Source organism: Electrona antarctica, assembly GCF_951216825.1.
Source record: "Electrona antarctica genome assembly, chromosome: 16".
In the NCBI taxonomy this organism is placed as follows: Eukaryota; Metazoa; Chordata; class Actinopteri; order Myctophiformes; family Myctophidae; genus Electrona; species Electrona antarctica.
Window position 1 is genome coordinate 37,135,260 of NC_136797.1, and position 17,472 is coordinate 37,152,731.

Below are 17,472 nucleotides of genomic sequence, written 5' to 3' on the forward strand. Positions count from 1 at the left end.
GACTAGTACATACTGGGCTCTGTCTAGTATGTATTCCAACTCAGTTGGCTACTAACCTGGAAGAGGAACTGTTTGCTCCTGAGGTAGTCGGCCAGGATGTCCAGCATGCGAACCATCTGAGAGAAGATTAGAACGCGATGTCCTCGCTCCTTCAGACGCACCAACAGCTTGTCCAGCAGCACCAGCTTCCCACTGCTACGAATCAAATGCTGTAAAACACAACACAACATGTTTAAAACCAGCTTCCCACTGCCACGAATCAAATGCTGTAAAACACAACACAACATGTTTAAAACCAGCTTCCCACTGCCACGAATCAAATTAAGTAGAACACAACACAACATGTTTAAAACCAGCTTCCCACTGCCACGAATCAAATTAAGTAGAACACAACACAACATGTTTAAAACCAGCTTCCCACTGCCACGAATCAAATTAAGTAGAACACAACACAACATGTTTAAAACCAGCTTCCCACTGCCACGAATCAAATTAAGTAGAACACAACACAACATGTTTAAAACCAGCTTCCCACTGCCACGAATCAAATTAAGTAGAACACAACACAACATGTTTAAAACCAGCAACATTAATCTACTAAAATCGATTCATAGCTTAATTGCGATGAGGACATGGACTGAATCGATTCACAAATGTTAAAAATCCATGTTGGTATAGAACTATTATTTATTTATTTTAAGAAAGCGGCTTAATGTTTTTGTTTAGATCAACTATTTCCGCTATTTTGTACATTTTCTTTTTATCCGTGTGTTTTCTTGTATATATTCAAGTTATTTGTTTGTAAGTTACCTGCCCTGTGCAATTTGTGATTACGTTCAATGCAAAAAACAATTAAATCGTTAATCGCAATTATTTGTGTGACAGAGAGCCTACACTAACCCTAAAACAATGTATTATTATCATCCGTTGGCTCTGTTCTAAAGGTTTGACGGGACAGACCTGTAGAGCCTCGGCTCTGCTGTAGAACTCCTGGTCCTCGGGGGGTTTGATGAGGTAACAGTGATTACAACACTTCTTCAGCTCCATCATGATGTTCAGGAAGCCTGACGTACTGCCTTTCCCTTTACTGAGAGCCTTGTAGTTCCTGGTCAGAATCCACCTGGAAAACACGCACATTGTGTTAATTCATTTAAAAAAAAGATTTAAATGGTAGTCACGAAGGCATGTAACGATGTATTGTAATTCGATTCAAACTGGTGGCAATTACTTTGTCGCAAATGCAAATACAGGATCTTTGTAAGATAATTGATCATTAAAAAAGAGAGCTTTCAGTCATTTGCTACTGGATTCTGGATTTGTGTAAGAGAAGAAACTAATGTAGTGTGATTCTTACTTGTAGTACTGCTTCTGGATAATGTAGTGTGGTTCTTACTTGTAGTACTGCTTCTGGATAATGTAGTGTGGTTCTTACTTCTAGTACTGCTTCTGGGTAATGTAGTGTGGTTCTTACTTCTAGTACTGCTTCTGGGTAATGTAGTGTGGTTCTTACTTCTAGTACTGCTTCTGGATAATGTAGTGTGGTTCTTACTTCTAGTACTGCTTCTGGGTAATGTAGTGTGGTTCTTACTTCTAGTACTGCTTCTGGATAATGTAGTGTGGTTCTTACTTCTAGTACTGCTTCTGGGTAATGTAGTGTGGTTCTTACTTGTAGTACTGCTTCTGGGTAATGTAGTGTGGTTCTTACTTGTAGTACTGCTTCTGGATAGCACTCATCTCCACCCGGAGGATCTGCTCCACCTTGGCGGGCAGAGACTTCTCCACGTCCTTCTTGACCCTGCGCAGCAGGAAGGGTTCCAGCTCCTTGTGCAGGCTGGCGTAGCCTGAGTCCCTGCCCTTAGCGTGGTCGTCCTCAAACTGCTCCCAGTGGTGGAACCTGGGAAAGCAGCACATGTTTTACAACTGCACGTCTACACGGGTTGTTCAAAAAGTCTCAATTCGACATATTGTCTCTGTCAGGGTGGCAGTGGCACCCTTGTATGTCCAGTGGATCTAGTTAATTTTTTATTTAGTCACAGCCCTTGCAAATACCTTTCAATCGTTCAATATTCATAAAACCCACAGACACAATTACACACTTTCACTTAGCAGATCTGCAAGCTCACAATGTGTTGCTTTGCGATGCATTGCGATCTTATAGATCGGCTATTTTCACTAATTTGGCACGATGAAACAAGGCGATAAAAGGTTTCTGCCCGACAGCATCATTATACTCGTCTATACTTATTGTACATTACGATAAGAAATGTTGGATATTGCCCTGAGACTAACGGCCTATTCATGCTCCAGTATTGTTGATAAGGTGACCACAGAAAACTACAACATGACGTCACGCTCGCAGTGGTAAGCAACACACCCAAACATATCTCTGTGCTTACTAACTACCATTTGGGTGGTCACCATATCACCTAAAACTGGACTATGAATAGGTCTTAATTCATGTCATGCAACAATGCATTTAACAACATATCGTGGGTTACTTTTCGGGCATGATGAAGTGCAGCAGCGACCACAGCTCCTTCAGGGAGTTCTGCAGCGGCGTGCCGGTGATCAGCAGCCGGTGGTTGGACTTGAAGTCCATCATGGTCTTGTAGAGCAGCGAGTCGTCGTTCTTCAGCCGGTGGGCCTCGTCCACGCCAATGAACGCCCAGCTCACATTACCCAGGAATGACTGTGGACAGAGACAAGATGCATCGAGTAAAGCGACTGAAACAGTGTTCCCCCACAATAGTTCCTAAACAATTAATGTCAATTCAATTATGATGTTTTAGTAATATTGTTCCTGTCGTTACATACTGCCAGGTGCAGAAATCAGACTTTCAGGCTTTAACGTTCGCTTTTATGTGAAATATCTGAGACCATAGGGATTTATGGAAGATGCTTCTGCACATAATTCCCGTTTGACCACTTGAAATGCTCTAATCTTAGCAAAAGTAGCCTATTGAGAGCTTGTAGAATAGGCTACTTTGGCTTATTCGCTTATGCTTAAATAGAAGAAATGCTATCCAAATGACTGAAATCAGTCGTGGGGACTGAGAACTTGAATCCATGCAAGATGACAGACAACCCAGTTCATATTACCCAGGAATGACTGGACAGAGACAAGACGCCGCCAGACAAGGCCGGTTGCAGGGATTCAAGCCAAGCATTGAACTCGCCGTTGAATGCTTTTGTCAGGCCAAGTGACGGTTTGATAGCCAACCGTGAGCAGAGCAGCCATTACTGACCTTGTCTTTGAGGAGGATTTCGTACGTCGTCAGAAGAACGTTGAACTTTAGCCTCTTGTTGTGCGAGTGTAGCCATTCATGCGTTCGGATCTGAAATTAAGAGGTTAAATATTAAAATATTACAATTTGCATAAATGCATAAACTACAGATAAGAAATAAGCCCACACAACCTGAAAGTGCGTGGTAAACTGAATTCATCCTTACAGTATATAGGCTACTTTGTCATAGGATGAATAGCTAAAATGTAAAATAAATGGCGTACCATGGTCCTGCTGCTGATGTCTCCCAGGTAGACCACCACGTTCATCAGCGGAGCCCACAGCGTGAACTCCCTCTGCCAGGAGGTCAGTGTGGACAGCGGCACCACTATCATGAAGGGTCCGTACAGCTGGTGCTCGTGGAAGAGCAGGTCCAGGAAGCCGATGGTCTGGATGGTCTTACCCAGGCCCATCTCGTCTGCCAGGATGCAACTGTTACCTCTGGGGGAGGGGGGAGAGGAGAGATTACTTTAACCGATCCATTTTCTTTTCCTTCATTTTGAACTACTCCCTTTTTAAGTGCCATGGATATAGGACAGGTGCTATACAAATGCACCATTTAAACCATAGAAGAGTATGAATAGGCCAATGAATACTTCATCATACGACAGGGTTGTGTGCCAAAAATAGCCGCTCTGCTATTTTTAGCAAGTGACACGGTTGCACGACTTGCTCCTACTTGCACCAGGAGTGAGCCAGGTAGTTCAGACTATCCAGTTGATAATCTAGAGGAGTGGGTAGTACGTACTTGCACCAGGAGTGAGCCAGGTAGTTCAGAGTGGGTAGTACGTACTTGCACCAGGAGTGAGCTAGGTAGTTCAGACTGTCCAGTTGATAATCTCGGAGCTCCAGTCCCTCTACTCCTCCGCCGATGTACGCCGGCTGTTTCTTCACGGGGACAAACCGCGGCCTCTGCTTCAGCACCTGGCAGGGACAAATGACCATTCACATGTAAAGTTGAAAGGATTGCTATGGAATCCAAATGACTGAGAACTTTAACCCATAGCAGGGTTCCCCCACAATGTTGTTGGCATGGCGCTGCGCCATGCTTGAAATAAATCGCGCCATGCCAAGCTGAATCATGGTGTGTGTGATATGAAATGTCCAGTACCTCCCCAGTGCCTCCCCAGTGCCTCCCCAGTGCCTCCCCAGTGCCTCCCCAGTGTCCCCCTGAGTGCCTCCCCAGTGTCCCCCCAGTGCCTCCCCAGTGTCCCCCCCAGTGCCTCCCCAGTGTCTCCCCAGTGTCCCCCCAGTGCCTGCCCAGTGTCTCCCCAGTGTCTCCCCAGTGCCTGCCCAGTGCCTGCCCAGTGCCTGCCCAGTGCCTCCCCAGTGTCTCCCCAGTGCCTCCCCAGTGCCTCCCCAGTGTCTCCCCAGTGCCTCCCCAGTGTCTCCCCAGTGCCTCCCCAGTGCCTGCCCAGGGCCTCCCCAGGGCCTCCCCAGTGCCTCCCCAGTATCTCCCCAGTGCCTCCCCAGTGTCCCCCTGAGTGCCTCCACAGTGTCCCCCCAGTGCGATGGCAATGGAGCCATGGGGTGAATTAACCCCAATAAGGCTAAATAAACCAAAAGTCCTACAACAATAGGGTAAACTTAAACTCAGGGATAAACTGGAGAAAATCTAAGAGTGATTGGATTAGGCTTCCTTCAAGTACATGGCGAATGCACTCATTCCTTGCAATGTACTTACACACTTACATATGTTGCGACCTTCGGTCGCAACATATGTAAGTACATTGCACTGAAGTCCCCAGGTCCCCCCAGTGTCTAGTGGTTGTTTCTACGATTACCTTGCAGTCCCTGGAGGGGATGTTCTTGGACTGGTTCCTGAACATGTAGTTGTCTATACACTTCTGGAACTTCCTGGCGAGCAGCGCTCCGTCCTCCCAGCTGCATTCAGAGTAGGGCAGCCCCTGCCACTTGCACAGGTAGTCGGGAAAGCCCGCCGCCGACTTCTGGTTCGAATGCCCTGTTCCACAGCAACAATGGACGTTATACATTGGAAATTATACATTGGATATGTGATTTTTCACCTGTAACCCTCGTTCTTAGACTATGTTGATCACTGATAACATCAGATTAAGGTTCAAGAAAACAGTCCGTCGGGAATTCTCCTTTAATGTTTATGCATGGTTCAAACATCAGAGAGCTCACCTATGATCCTCTCTACCAGTTGGTACTGAAGGTGCAGGTCGTCCATCAGTTCCTCCTGACAGTTCAAGTACTCGATGTCCTCCGGCGACGCGTTCTTCGCCCTGTGATGTCGTCAAAACGGTGTCAGAGAAAGGAGCTAACTGTATAGCATGTATTTCTGTGTCACTGCAGTAAATGTCAATGTAACTCTGGCTAAGACAAAAGTTAAAGTCCAGTTGGTTCTATAAATAACACACGGTATGAATTCATGGAGATTATTTTGGCTTTGTCGCATTCCTGAGCCAATAATTAGCAAAATAAAATATCACGACTGAAAAAATGTTGCTGGGCCAAGTCCTAATATGTAATTTGTGAAAGGAACCGAAAAAAGGCTATATACAAGCTTACAACACGTCACAGCGTGACATGTCATAAGCTTGTAGATAGCCTATTTTGGGGGGCAGGAAACACTTCCATAGAAAGCATGCAGACTTCTATAGAATCCAAATGACTGAAATCAGTCATAGCGACTGAGAACTTTAATCCACGATTCGTTCTTCAGAACGATGGCTCAACCCACAGAGGATAAAAACGCGGATCAGACAGAACGACAGAGGTTCCTTAAACGTATTAGTAAGATCTAGATTCTCCCTCACCACTTCTTCTTCTCCTGCTCCTTCTTCATGAAGTTCTCCAGTTTCTTCATGCCCTTGACGTTCTGCAGCTTCAGCGAGTCCTCCGTCTCCCACGTGTTGTGGATGTGCGACCAGTTCTTCCACTTGATCAGGTACTGGGTCTCTCCCGCCTCCTTGATGGGGATGAAGTTGGCGTTGGGGTCGCCCTCCGCCTCCACGGAATACACTGTGGTGGTTCCTCCCGTCGCTGGAAACCAAACCGGTAACAATGAATCAATATTGCTTTCCCCAGCTCACTCATTCTAGCCAGGGTTCCAGCTGCGTTCCGTGAATTGTTTTGTCACTCCGCTACTCAGTCTGGCCAGCAGGCAGGCTGTTGAATTGAATTTCAAAACGTCACCCGCTACGTAGCCACGTTGTTGCTGATAAGTCAGCGCCACTCTGTCCAAGCTTCTCACTGCGAGATTCGACTCAAGAGTAAAACCTACGGTAAAAAGTAAACACTAATTTGATTCAGTAGTCCACTGTCAGATTCAGTAGTAAAAAAAAAAAAAAAAAAAGACGGCTGTGTGGGGTGAGATTAGTCCAATGATACATACGTTGCAGGGCAACAGCAGTAGCTGCACGTGCGCATTGATACGACTTCAAACTGGTCTTTTTCCCAACCCACACCAGAGACCAATCAGAAGCCACAGGTCCATTTCTCCCATTTACATGGCCCGCCTACCTCGGCGATAGGACCCTTTCCTGGTGACGTGACAAAACAAAACACAGCGAAGCAGGCTGTAACCCAGGCTACACTCATTTCACTGCTTTTATTGATTTTAATCCATAGTCTTAGTGTTCTTTGCTCGGCGCTCGCTATCTTTGACTTTATTTCATCAAACACTGCATGTGGAGGTTGTGTGTTGTTGTGGGAAATATGTATAGTATATTGTTCCATGCTAGTCTGTCTGGTCGTGTATGTGAGCAACGACACCTTGGCCTGAAAGCCTGTCTTAATCCAATCAACCCTTTCTCAAGCTGTATGTAAAAGACCATGTCACACCTATTGTTTGTGATGAGACCCTGCTGGGCCTGAATAGGTATCACTAGGTAGTTCCTGTCTCAGGAGCCAAGACAGTCAGGGCGTCTCTGTATTGTATTGTACCTTTGTGAAGGTCATGTTTATCTGTGGACCTGCTTCTGGGGTATAAGAGAGGACCTACGGAGAAGCTGAGGGGAACTAGTGGGATGGAGACGACGAGAGAGAGATGTACTGAGAGAGAAAGTTTGAGTGATACAGGCTAAACCTGCTAGACTGATAGATGTTGTTTGCTTGTTGCTGTTCTTCTGAATAAACTTCTAGGATATACATTCACCCGGATGGACATGTATTATTTCCATAACAGTGTCTTCTAGTGTATGCGTGCAGCAGCAGCACCGGAGTGCTGTGTTAACATATTCAGCCCTGGTGCAACCTATACGTCCTTATACCTTTGAATCCGGGGGCTACCTTTGTGTGTTTTTTTTTTCAGGACTCTGGTGTGTGTGTTTCCCCCTTTCCGCACCTCCCCTCCCCCACTCACCTCCTCTCCTGCCCAGGCGGCTCTCCATCACCCTCTCCAGCGTCTCGAACTCGTCCTCCTCAGGCTGGGGCACGTCCTCACCCTGCACCTCTACCAGGTCGTCCGAGTCCGTCTTCATGTCCTCGTCCTCCTTGTAGGACACGTTCTGGGTGGCCTGGCGCCGCAGGCCAGCCAGCGCCGCCTTCTTGTAGCTGTCGTCGTCCGAGTCGGAGTCCGACGAGCGCCGATCGCGCTTCTTTTTCCGGTGGCCGCCGGTCTTCTTCCCATTGCGGGAGTTCACCCTGCAGCAGAGGAGAGACGGACGCATAGATTAAAGCAGTGGTTTTCGTGAAATGAAACCAAATTTGGTTTCATTTTACACTCTCAAGAATTAAAGGTCTATAAGAGTCCATTTGGTTACCAACTCTCCATCATTTAGCTGGGGACCACCTGGAACCCCCTCAAGGACTAATCTTAAATGATTTGATTAGATTAGAAGTCATACAGTACAAATGTTGTAGACTAAAACTATGATGGAAAATGTTCATTGACAACCTTTTTTCACTGACGGAAACGAACTAAATAAAAATTAAGCTATGATAACTAAAACTAAGATGTGACACATTGTGAGCTTGTAGATCTGCTATTTTCATTATTATTTTTTATACATTTTGAACTTGTGAAATGGGACATTCTGCATAATGAGTACTTTCTACTTTTGGTTGTACATTTGGATACCAATAATTTAGTACTTCTACTCAAGTACATGCTGATTACCGGAGTAGTTCTACATTGCAGTATTGATACTTTTACTGAAGTAACACATGCGAGTACTTTTTCCACCACTGATAAAAAAAAATCATCTACTTACTTGGTTGGAGGTTTTCGGCTTTTGACTTTTTGACTGGGCTCATAGTCGGACGCTGTCTCGTCACTGTTCTGTTCCGAGTCGGATCCAGAACCACTCTTGGAACCGGAGCCAGAATCTGAAGAGCCGGAATTTCTTCTCTTTTTGGATCCACTGGAGGAGGAATCATCACTACTCGACGAGTCCTGCAAAGCGTTGGCAAAAGGTTTTAACGTATGAAATGAGAGTAATGCAACAATAGTTTGGCCTAGGGAGATGGACTAACAGTCAAGTGTTTACGAATACGTCCTTTCATCATGATAAACCTTTCCTCAAAGCTGAACATGAATGTATTTGTTACATATGCCGTCTTGTGAAAATAACACTAATAACATATCCAATTTATATAGGGCTTTTCTAGGTACTCAACGTTGCAAAAAACACTGTTCTAAGCCAATGTTCTAATGGTTTTCTGAAAAACGTATGTTGCTATATAGCTAAAATCGAGAAGAAAAGACTAGAATATATTGATTTCTATTGATTCAGTCTACTACTGTCTATCAGTGTGTCCGTTGCTAAGAGATCAACCGGAAGTGGCAAATGAACATGTGTTGTGCATCAGTGTTGATTGAGATCCTGCTCACATCATCAGATCCGCTGTCTGAAGAACTCTGCTGCTGTTGCTGCAGCTGCTGCTGTTTCCTGAGCATGGCTGACCTCTGCACTGCTAGAATACTGGGGTTGGACTTCCAGAACTGCACAGAACACAAGGAAAGATAGTTTCAAGCAGAGACCCGACATTGTCGCAACCTGAGCAAGCAATTTCTACATCTTAAATAAATGTTATATCTGTAAACCACATGAGTGGTTCTTTTTCCACGCCAAGGATCCTCAAATTAATGTTTTCTTGGACGCAGACAAAAATAATCCAAAATGTTTATTGAACTTTATTCAAGATTCTTTAGAAAATAACTGATCTACAAGCTGACAACATTGTGATGTGTTGTGAGCTTGTAGATCAGCTATTTTCAAAACGCCAATGCATACAGGGTTAGAGTGGTTCAACTGATTCTGATGCTATATTAAAGTGTAGTTCACCCAAAATAATAATCAATTAAGCTAAGTGTTTTGGAAATTATTTTGGGGCCCACTAGCAATGTCCTCATGACCCACAGGCTGGGAATGGCTGGTTAAACTCATATTCTGCAGTCTAACCCAGAATGTCTGGTTAAACTCGTATGCTGCAGTCTAAACCAGAATGACTGGGTAAACTCATGATATGCCACAGTCTCACCTCGGCTCCGTCGATGTTGGACTTGTTGGGCGGCTCCACCTTCTCCTTGGATTTTCCCGAGTCGGAATCTGATTGGCTGCCGGAGTCGGAACCACTTCCTGAGTCACTGCTTCCCGACTGGCTGCTGCTGCTCGAGGAGCTGGAATTGGAGCCGGAGCCCGACCCCGAGCCTGAGTTGGACTCGTCATCAGAGTTGCTGCACATATGCAAGTGTATACACACACACACACAGCTGTGTTAGAATTACATGAATGCATTGAGGCACATTTTAATTAGTGGATTTGTATGAAAATCAAGCGATGGGCACCAGCAGGTTACTCATCAGTCGAATGCAATCAAGCCAAATGCGGAGGCGTCCGACATGGTGTTGGTTGCGTTGTCCGACTATTACTAAACCAAACCCTAAATCTAACCCTACCTCAGCCTTAACCGGCCCATAAGTCCCCTAACCTCATATCAGTCTTAACCGACCATGTAAGAGAATTTCCCAATGTTTTCGCTTCAGCGGCAGTAATTTCACTTCCATGTTTCCTAATCGCAGCAGGAGAATACATGCAGTCGGCTCCATGCGAGCCTGCTGGCTCAATTGCATTCGAGTGATAAGTAACCTAGTGGTGATTATCGGTTAAACATTCAAAGCGGATGTTATAATACAGCCTAGGTGGGTTTTGTTGGGCTATTTTCTGAATGTTTTTGGTGTTGCTTTATTGTATACCAACACAGGCCTCAAAACCTCAAGACCTGAAAAGATGTTCAAGGTTCTTGAAAAAGAAAATCTATCTTCTAAATCTAATTCAACAAATGGCCTATTGATCTGTAAGAACAATACACTCTGACTTTATGAACAGACAGCTAGATTAAACACAATCTTAGTTTTTGTCTGATTTTACAGAACCTTTCTCCAACAATCCCCATGCATGAATGAGTTTAGTCTGCTTTTTATAAAATATATTGTCCTTTCGCTGTCTTTCAACTTTATGCTAAAAATGTCAATGACAAAATTAATATGATCGATACAGGTTTAAAAAATGTCAAGACAACTTCCTGCGATATTGACCTCATGTTCTCCTACAACTACTGTAGTATCATTAACACCTTGGAGGCGCAAGACGGAGATCACCGTCAAGTTCAAGTGCACGGTCATTTGCCCGTGCACTTGTCAAATTAGTGCTATGAAAACTGATCGCATCGCTCTACAGCCTAGAGGTGCTTGTTGCGCAATCCTCGGTGTTGCACAACAGTGACACGTCATCAAAATGTTCCCTGCCTGTTTAGCTGACGACAACGAAAATCTTAAAACATTCATAACTCGCGATCTAAATCATCCCGTCTAATTATGAAAAAATATCCTGTGTTTGACGGCCCTCCGCTGTCCAGTCGCTAGTCGCGATAGATTTATTCTTACCTCCCGTTGTTGTCGATCGACTCTAGAGTGGTGTGGCTATTGTTAGCTGCTACACAGACATTCACAACAACATCCGGTCCGTCGGTAAAAGTGGTCCGGGCGCTATAAACGATTAAATAGGCCCAGGCCCTCAAGGTGTTAATATGAACATTACTATTCATTTTATTTCTAATATACATACACTATGTAGAGCTGCCTTTTCGGAATAAAAAACAGCAAGTGATGCGTGGGTGTTTGGATAATTATGCTCAATTAATCATTTAGATTAATAAATTCACAGATATTTACTCATTTTTTCTCTCTCACACACACACACACACACACACACACACACACACACACACACACACACACACACACACACACACACACACACACACACACACACACACACACACACACACACACACACACACACACACACACACACACACACACACACACACACACACACACACACACACACAGCAAGGCACCACCTTGCATATTAACTCTCAGGGCCCCTGGTGAAGACCCATGGTTTAAGATAGTACATAAGATGCATTTTTACCTCGATTCCCCGCTGCTGTTGCTGACGCTCTCATCCTCGCTGCGGCCGGCCATGTTCAAGGCTCAGCACAACAGCTGATCTAGAATCAGCCTTTAGGTTCGACCACCACGTGACTCCTGTTGTAAAAGAGATCAAACAAACATAGGGCTGTCATCACCATTACAAATTCAAGTTGACGATTGTCACACAAATAATTGCGATTAATGATAATACTTTTGTTTGCCTGGCAATCAAAACATGCACAGGGCAGATATGACAAATAACTGAAATATACAAAGAAATCACTGACATTCATTATTTGTACACATGAAAAAAAAAGTGCAAAGAAAATAGCGGAAATAGCTGATCTGACACGTTGTAGATCTGCTATTTCAGCTTTTTTTTATATGTATGAAAACCTTTCAACATGGAAACTATGACACAATAATTGCAATTAGACGATTATGTAATAATTGTGACATGCCTACACACACATGAAAATAGCAGTGTACTACGATTCAACACCATGAATAGGGCTGTCACCATTATGACATTTTACTGGAAGATTAATTGCCGCTCAAATAATTGTGATTAACGATGTAATTGTGTTTCCGCCGTTGAACATTGGAACATCATGAATACAAATTTACATTTGTTTGGCACAAATGTGCTGACCTCATCACATTTGTGATGACGGAGTTTGCCTTATATTGGCCCGGGGGTATTTAGGACCATTAAATCAGATCGCCCAGCGATTTACAGCAACGGAGCACATTTAGCGACGCACCAGGCGCTATTCCGGATGTAGCTTGATATAGCCAAAACACTCCTGAGGCGATCGACAACAACGGGAGGTATGATTAATTCTAACGCGACTAGCGACGGGACCGTGAAGTCTGTGATGGGCCGTCAAAAACATAATCTTTACTTAGAATTGGACGGAATGACTTAGATCAGGAGTTATTCACATTTAAAGATTTTCTGTCTCATCCGCTAAAATGGGGGATAACATTTTTGATGACATCCCAACCGGAAATTCCCAGCCTGTGGAGCGATGCGATCGGTTTTGATATCAATAAATCTCCGTCCTTTTATTAATCTCCGTCCTGAGCGCTGGGTGTTACTATTTGATAGGACGGAGAACTCCGTTTATGCCGCTCGGGGTGTTAATGGTACCCCAACTTTCAGCAGCTGTCAAAAAGTCCCCTAGGGTGGTTCAATAGAAAGCAATGTGGGATATGTTAGTAGACACCTTTACAAACACATTGGTGAAGAAAATTCTTGCTAAGAAATGTATTCCCAGATTTGACATTATTCTGATAATATTCCCTGACTAAAGCTCAAAGTGACGCGATTTGAACTTTTTTCCCCGTTTTTTTTAAAAAGGTTTGAAAATAAACATTTTCAACATGGCCGATTATGGGGGAAAAATAGTATCTCAAATAATTGCTATTTGGCGATTATGTAATAATTGTGACAGGCCTTGAGGTCACAATTAGAAAGAAAGTTGTGAAAGAAAGTGGTGCATTGCTCTCGGAGACGGATGAAAGAATATCAAGTGTTACATTATAAACATTAAAAGTAAAACATTTAAGTGTATACACTCTGATGAGAGAGACTATACACACATGTACGCCCCTTTTTAATAATGTATTTATGTATTAAATTATGTATTGTATCTCCTATGTGCCTGAGCGTAACAGGCAAATTCAAATTCCTCGTACATACATAGGAACACAATTGGTCAATAAAGCAGCTTTAGTTACTAGTTACATTGCAGAGATTTAGGCTACTAATAATACAGAACCTATGAGATTATACATGCATCATTTACCTTTTTAATACCATATTTATACCATATCTATTTATTAAATATGATTGTATAATTTTCTCCCCCATCTATCTGAAAGAGCCAGGTCTTGTCAAATGAAATCCCTTGTACATATTACAAACACAATTTGTCAATAAAACTGATTTTGAACACACACACACACACACACACACAGACACAGACCATCAGTACACTATACATTATATAACAGCATTATATATAAAGTGGTAAATGATTATGTATTATAGGTTAAACCTAAAGCCATTAAAATCAGCCGCACCTTGAGCAGCTGCAACACTTAAAGAGATGAACACATGAATGATTAATGCATCACTAATTATTACAATCCAATTACATGCATGCTTGTGAAATGGACCATTCTGGATAATCATGACGAGTGCTTTTACATTTGGTACTGTGCGACTATATTTTGATGCAAACACTTTGGGCCTTTTAAAAAATGTTTTACTCAAAGTCAAATAGTGAGTAGTGTATGTACCGAAGAGTACTTTTACTTGTAAGAGTAGCATTGCATATTTGTACTTCAAGTAAATAAACAGAGTACTTTTAAGGCACATTCACTACTTCAATAATGTAGTAGCTTTACTTTTCCCGAACCAAACAAGCGTACTTCTGCACAATGAACGAGTAGTAGAGTACCTTTAGTTTTAACAGCGTCTCGTTTACTTTCACTTAACTTAAATGCGATTACTTCTCCGACGTCACTTTACATTACAACTGTACTACAACTGTATCTGCATAACTGTGTGTACGAGTCTCACACACAGTTATGACAAATAGAACTAAGTGTGTGTGTGTGAGTGTTATGCATTATATGATGACCGCAGACAGAGGCCCGCAGGCCTGCGTGTCTCTCCCAGACAATGCCCCACATCCACGCAACCCAGTGCGGGCAGGGCAGCGCAGCGTGGATCCCTCCATCCATCGCGCAACAACAACAATAAAATGCCAACACCAAAACGACGCACGCACGGCCCCACACACACACGCACCAACACGAAAACCGACCACGGACCCCGGTGGTGCGGACCTTGCGCACGCCGATCCGTTTGTTTACATCGACGGATTGGCTCCGTGGTGTGTTTTGTTTATTTTTTTTAGCGGCTAGCATTTTTTAGCAACATGCTAACGCTAGCACGTTAGCTAGCCCCGTTAAAGCGCTAGGAGGCTATTGGCGGGGTAGCATCTCCGTAGCATCTCGTGTGTTGGAGTTAGCTTGTTAGCATTAGCATCACGGGGAGAGGGAAGGGGGGGGGGTCGTGTTTTGAGTGTGGATCGGATTCAGAATCGATCGGAACCACGCGGGGCGGATCCATCCAGCAGGACCGAATGGAACCTCTAACAAGATGGATCCTAACCCACGGTGTCCCGCGTGGGGGGAACCCACCCAGCCAGTACCGATCAGTAATGGAGCTCCTCCAGTCCGTGGTTCCAGAGAGACTCTAGATCTCCTCAGACAGACATACTGGAACTCAGGAGGTCCATTAGTTAGTCACTGGTCGATATTCGGCACCGATCGATATCAGTTATCGTTCATATTGGTCGTTTTTAATCATCGCTGTTTACCTACTTGTTGTTGTTCCTCCGTGGAGTGGATGAGTGATTATTATTCCTTTTGATCTTCTCTCCACTTAGCTTAGAGGCTAACTAGGCTAAGCAGGCTAGCTTGCCTTGACCCGGGGACTCCTCCACTGGGCACCACACAAGACACCGCGACCCGAAGCCACGCAGACTGAGCCGCGCCGCGGCGGGATCCACGCTCCTCTTCCCCTCCCTCGTCCTCCTCCTTGGTTCTCCCTCCCGCTCGGCGGAGATCGGAGCGTGTTGTTGTTGTGTGTTTGTGTATAGCAGGTAATAAACAGAGAGCTAGCTGCTACCACCGGCCTGCCTCCTCCGCCATGACGCCGTCCGTCCCTCCGTACTAGTCCACAGGGTTCACTTCAACGACGTGACGTGACGTCACGCCGCCGATACGTGCGCCCCCTTCCCCCCCTCCTTAAACCTAACAGCCTGATGACGCGAGGTTACCCTAAACCCAACACCCCCACTCCTTGCGAGTGACGTCACCTCGACGCACCCTGTCTTGTTTTATTTTTTATTTATTCTACCAGATTTCTGGTCAAAAAAACAAACAAAAAAAAACATTCCCAAACTAAAATTATCTAAAACCTTACAGAATACCACCCACTACTCAAGTGTACGAGCATCTTATTCCAATTTGAGTAGTGGGTGAAGTTCGGTAAGGTTTTAGATCATTTTAGTTTGGGAACGTTTTTTTTCCTGCCCATAAATATTTAAAGGTATAGTGTCAGTGATATTTTTGGTTAAAACAAAATCACTATATTCTGATAGTAATCATTGGCCCGCCAGGGATCTTGGTCTCCCTGTGTCTCTCCAGCTCTTTAACAGAAAATACATATTTCAGGTAGGTGATAAAATGTCAGACAATCAGGAGAAAGTAGCCATTTATCAGCATATTTTTTTTTATAGTGTTCCAGTTTCGTTTAAATTTTGTCTGCCCATTTATTTGTGTCATCACTTACAATTCCACTTGTATCCTGAGTCCTGACTGAGTTCTCTATATCCCCAATCATTGGCTAAAATATGTATCCCGACCTGAAAATGTTTAACAAAAAGCTGGACAGACATGGAGACTCCTGTAGCCGCAATTTTTTTATAATGGGAATCTAGTTAAAATACCATCCAGTGATATTCATCCAAATTGCATTTGTGATCTGCTTGTATTAAACAACGTTAAATTCACAAATTCACATTGCAGCTGTAACTAAGGCAAGCTTGAATTATCCTCTTTCAATCTGCAAAGCTTTTGTTTAATACAAATCCACTGTAGACATGTTATGACAGCAGGCCCGGCGCCAGGATGAAATTACTGAGGTCAATTGAGATTTTTAATAATGTCAATAATAAAATATAAAACTACCTTTTGTGCTGGATTGTTTTTCTAGTGATATTTGGCAGTGATATTTACTAGCAGCACTGGTTATAACAACTCGAAACATGCTGCTACAAACAAAAACATTTAAAAAAAAATCATATTGTGTTGCTAAATCAAGCAGGCAGTGTCAGTTCTATGACTCAGCTGGTCATATGCAATATTGGAATGATATCACTGCCCCACCAGGGGGGGTCCGGGGGTGTTTGCCCCCCTGGGCTCCAGATTTTTATTTTTTATTTGCGATGAAAATTCTTCAATCTGGTGCAATTTGAGATAAAAATGAAGAGGCTAGATCTATAAAGAACTACACACATCATATTAGATTATTATCATCTTTACTGTTATTATTGCCATTTGCCAACATCACAGTAGGCTACAAAACAACATTGGATAGGGCAGGGGTGGGAAACTTTGATGATGGAGAGGCCCACTATATTTCAAACTCACTCCAGAGTTGCTGGAGACTATGCATAGTCAAAAGTAGCTGATCTACAAGCTCAAAACATGTCGCAGTGCGATGCATTTTGAGCTTGTAGATCTGCTTTTTTGCTATTTTTTAAATTGGAATCCTGAATTATTTTCACCTATTTTTTTAATTGGAATCCGGAAAAGTAATATTTTGTATTTAATTTCAAATACATGTATATGTTATGTTAACTTTATGATTATGAACTGAAATGCAAATATTGGACATAAAAAAGGCTAGTACTAGTCATTAAGCTACTAATATAGACTGAAGTAATTAAAGTGGGTCATGTTTGCATGTTTGGAATTGTAACAGCTGAAATCAATAACATATCAGTATTCTGATATTAACCTGCAGACCGTATTAAGTGAACTGAGTCTGTGCTCAGAGAATACATTCTTCAGCGTGTCCACAATAGTCCACAGCCCACTTTGCCACTTGCTCTGATCCACTGCATCAATAGCACCCCTCCCCCCCAATGGCAGACAATCATATGTCAGACACATACATTCAGTTGATCCGAATTAACA

The 17,472-nt window shown here is 43.5% G+C and overlaps 1 protein-coding gene across 1 annotated transcript in view; it reads right to left on the minus strand.

Moving 5' to 3' along the window:
* Window positions 1-15,473, minus strand: part of chd1 (chromodomain helicase DNA binding protein 1) — a 37,840-nt gene extending 22,367 nt beyond the window's left edge. Inside the window, exons 1-16 of the mRNA XM_079524027.1 lie at window positions 15,091-15,473; window positions 11,690-11,805; window positions 9,735-9,930; window positions 9,085-9,195; window positions 8,465-8,646; window positions 7,615-7,895; window positions 6,068-6,293; window positions 5,433-5,533; window positions 5,069-5,247; window positions 4,078-4,208; window positions 3,509-3,725; window positions 3,246-3,335; window positions 2,499-2,689; window positions 1,706-1,894; window positions 961-1,120; window positions 57-209 (exon numbers count right to left, since the gene is read on the minus strand). Of these exons, the coding sequence (XP_079380153.1) occupies window positions 57-209; window positions 961-1,120; window positions 1,706-1,894; window positions 2,499-2,689; window positions 3,246-3,335; window positions 3,509-3,725; window positions 4,078-4,208; window positions 5,069-5,247; window positions 5,433-5,533; window positions 6,068-6,293; window positions 7,615-7,895; window positions 8,465-8,646; window positions 9,085-9,195; window positions 9,735-9,930; window positions 11,690-11,742 (2,460 nt within the window). The 5' untranslated portion in view covers window positions 11,743-11,805; window positions 15,091-15,473. The remainder of the gene's footprint in view (window positions 1-56; window positions 210-960; window positions 1,121-1,705; window positions 1,895-2,498; window positions 2,690-3,245; window positions 3,336-3,508; window positions 3,726-4,077; window positions 4,209-5,068; window positions 5,248-5,432; window positions 5,534-6,067; window positions 6,294-7,614; window positions 7,896-8,464; window positions 8,647-9,084; window positions 9,196-9,734; window positions 9,931-11,689; window positions 11,806-15,090) is intronic.
* Between the last annotated feature and the right edge of the window lie 1,999 nt (window positions 15,474-17,472).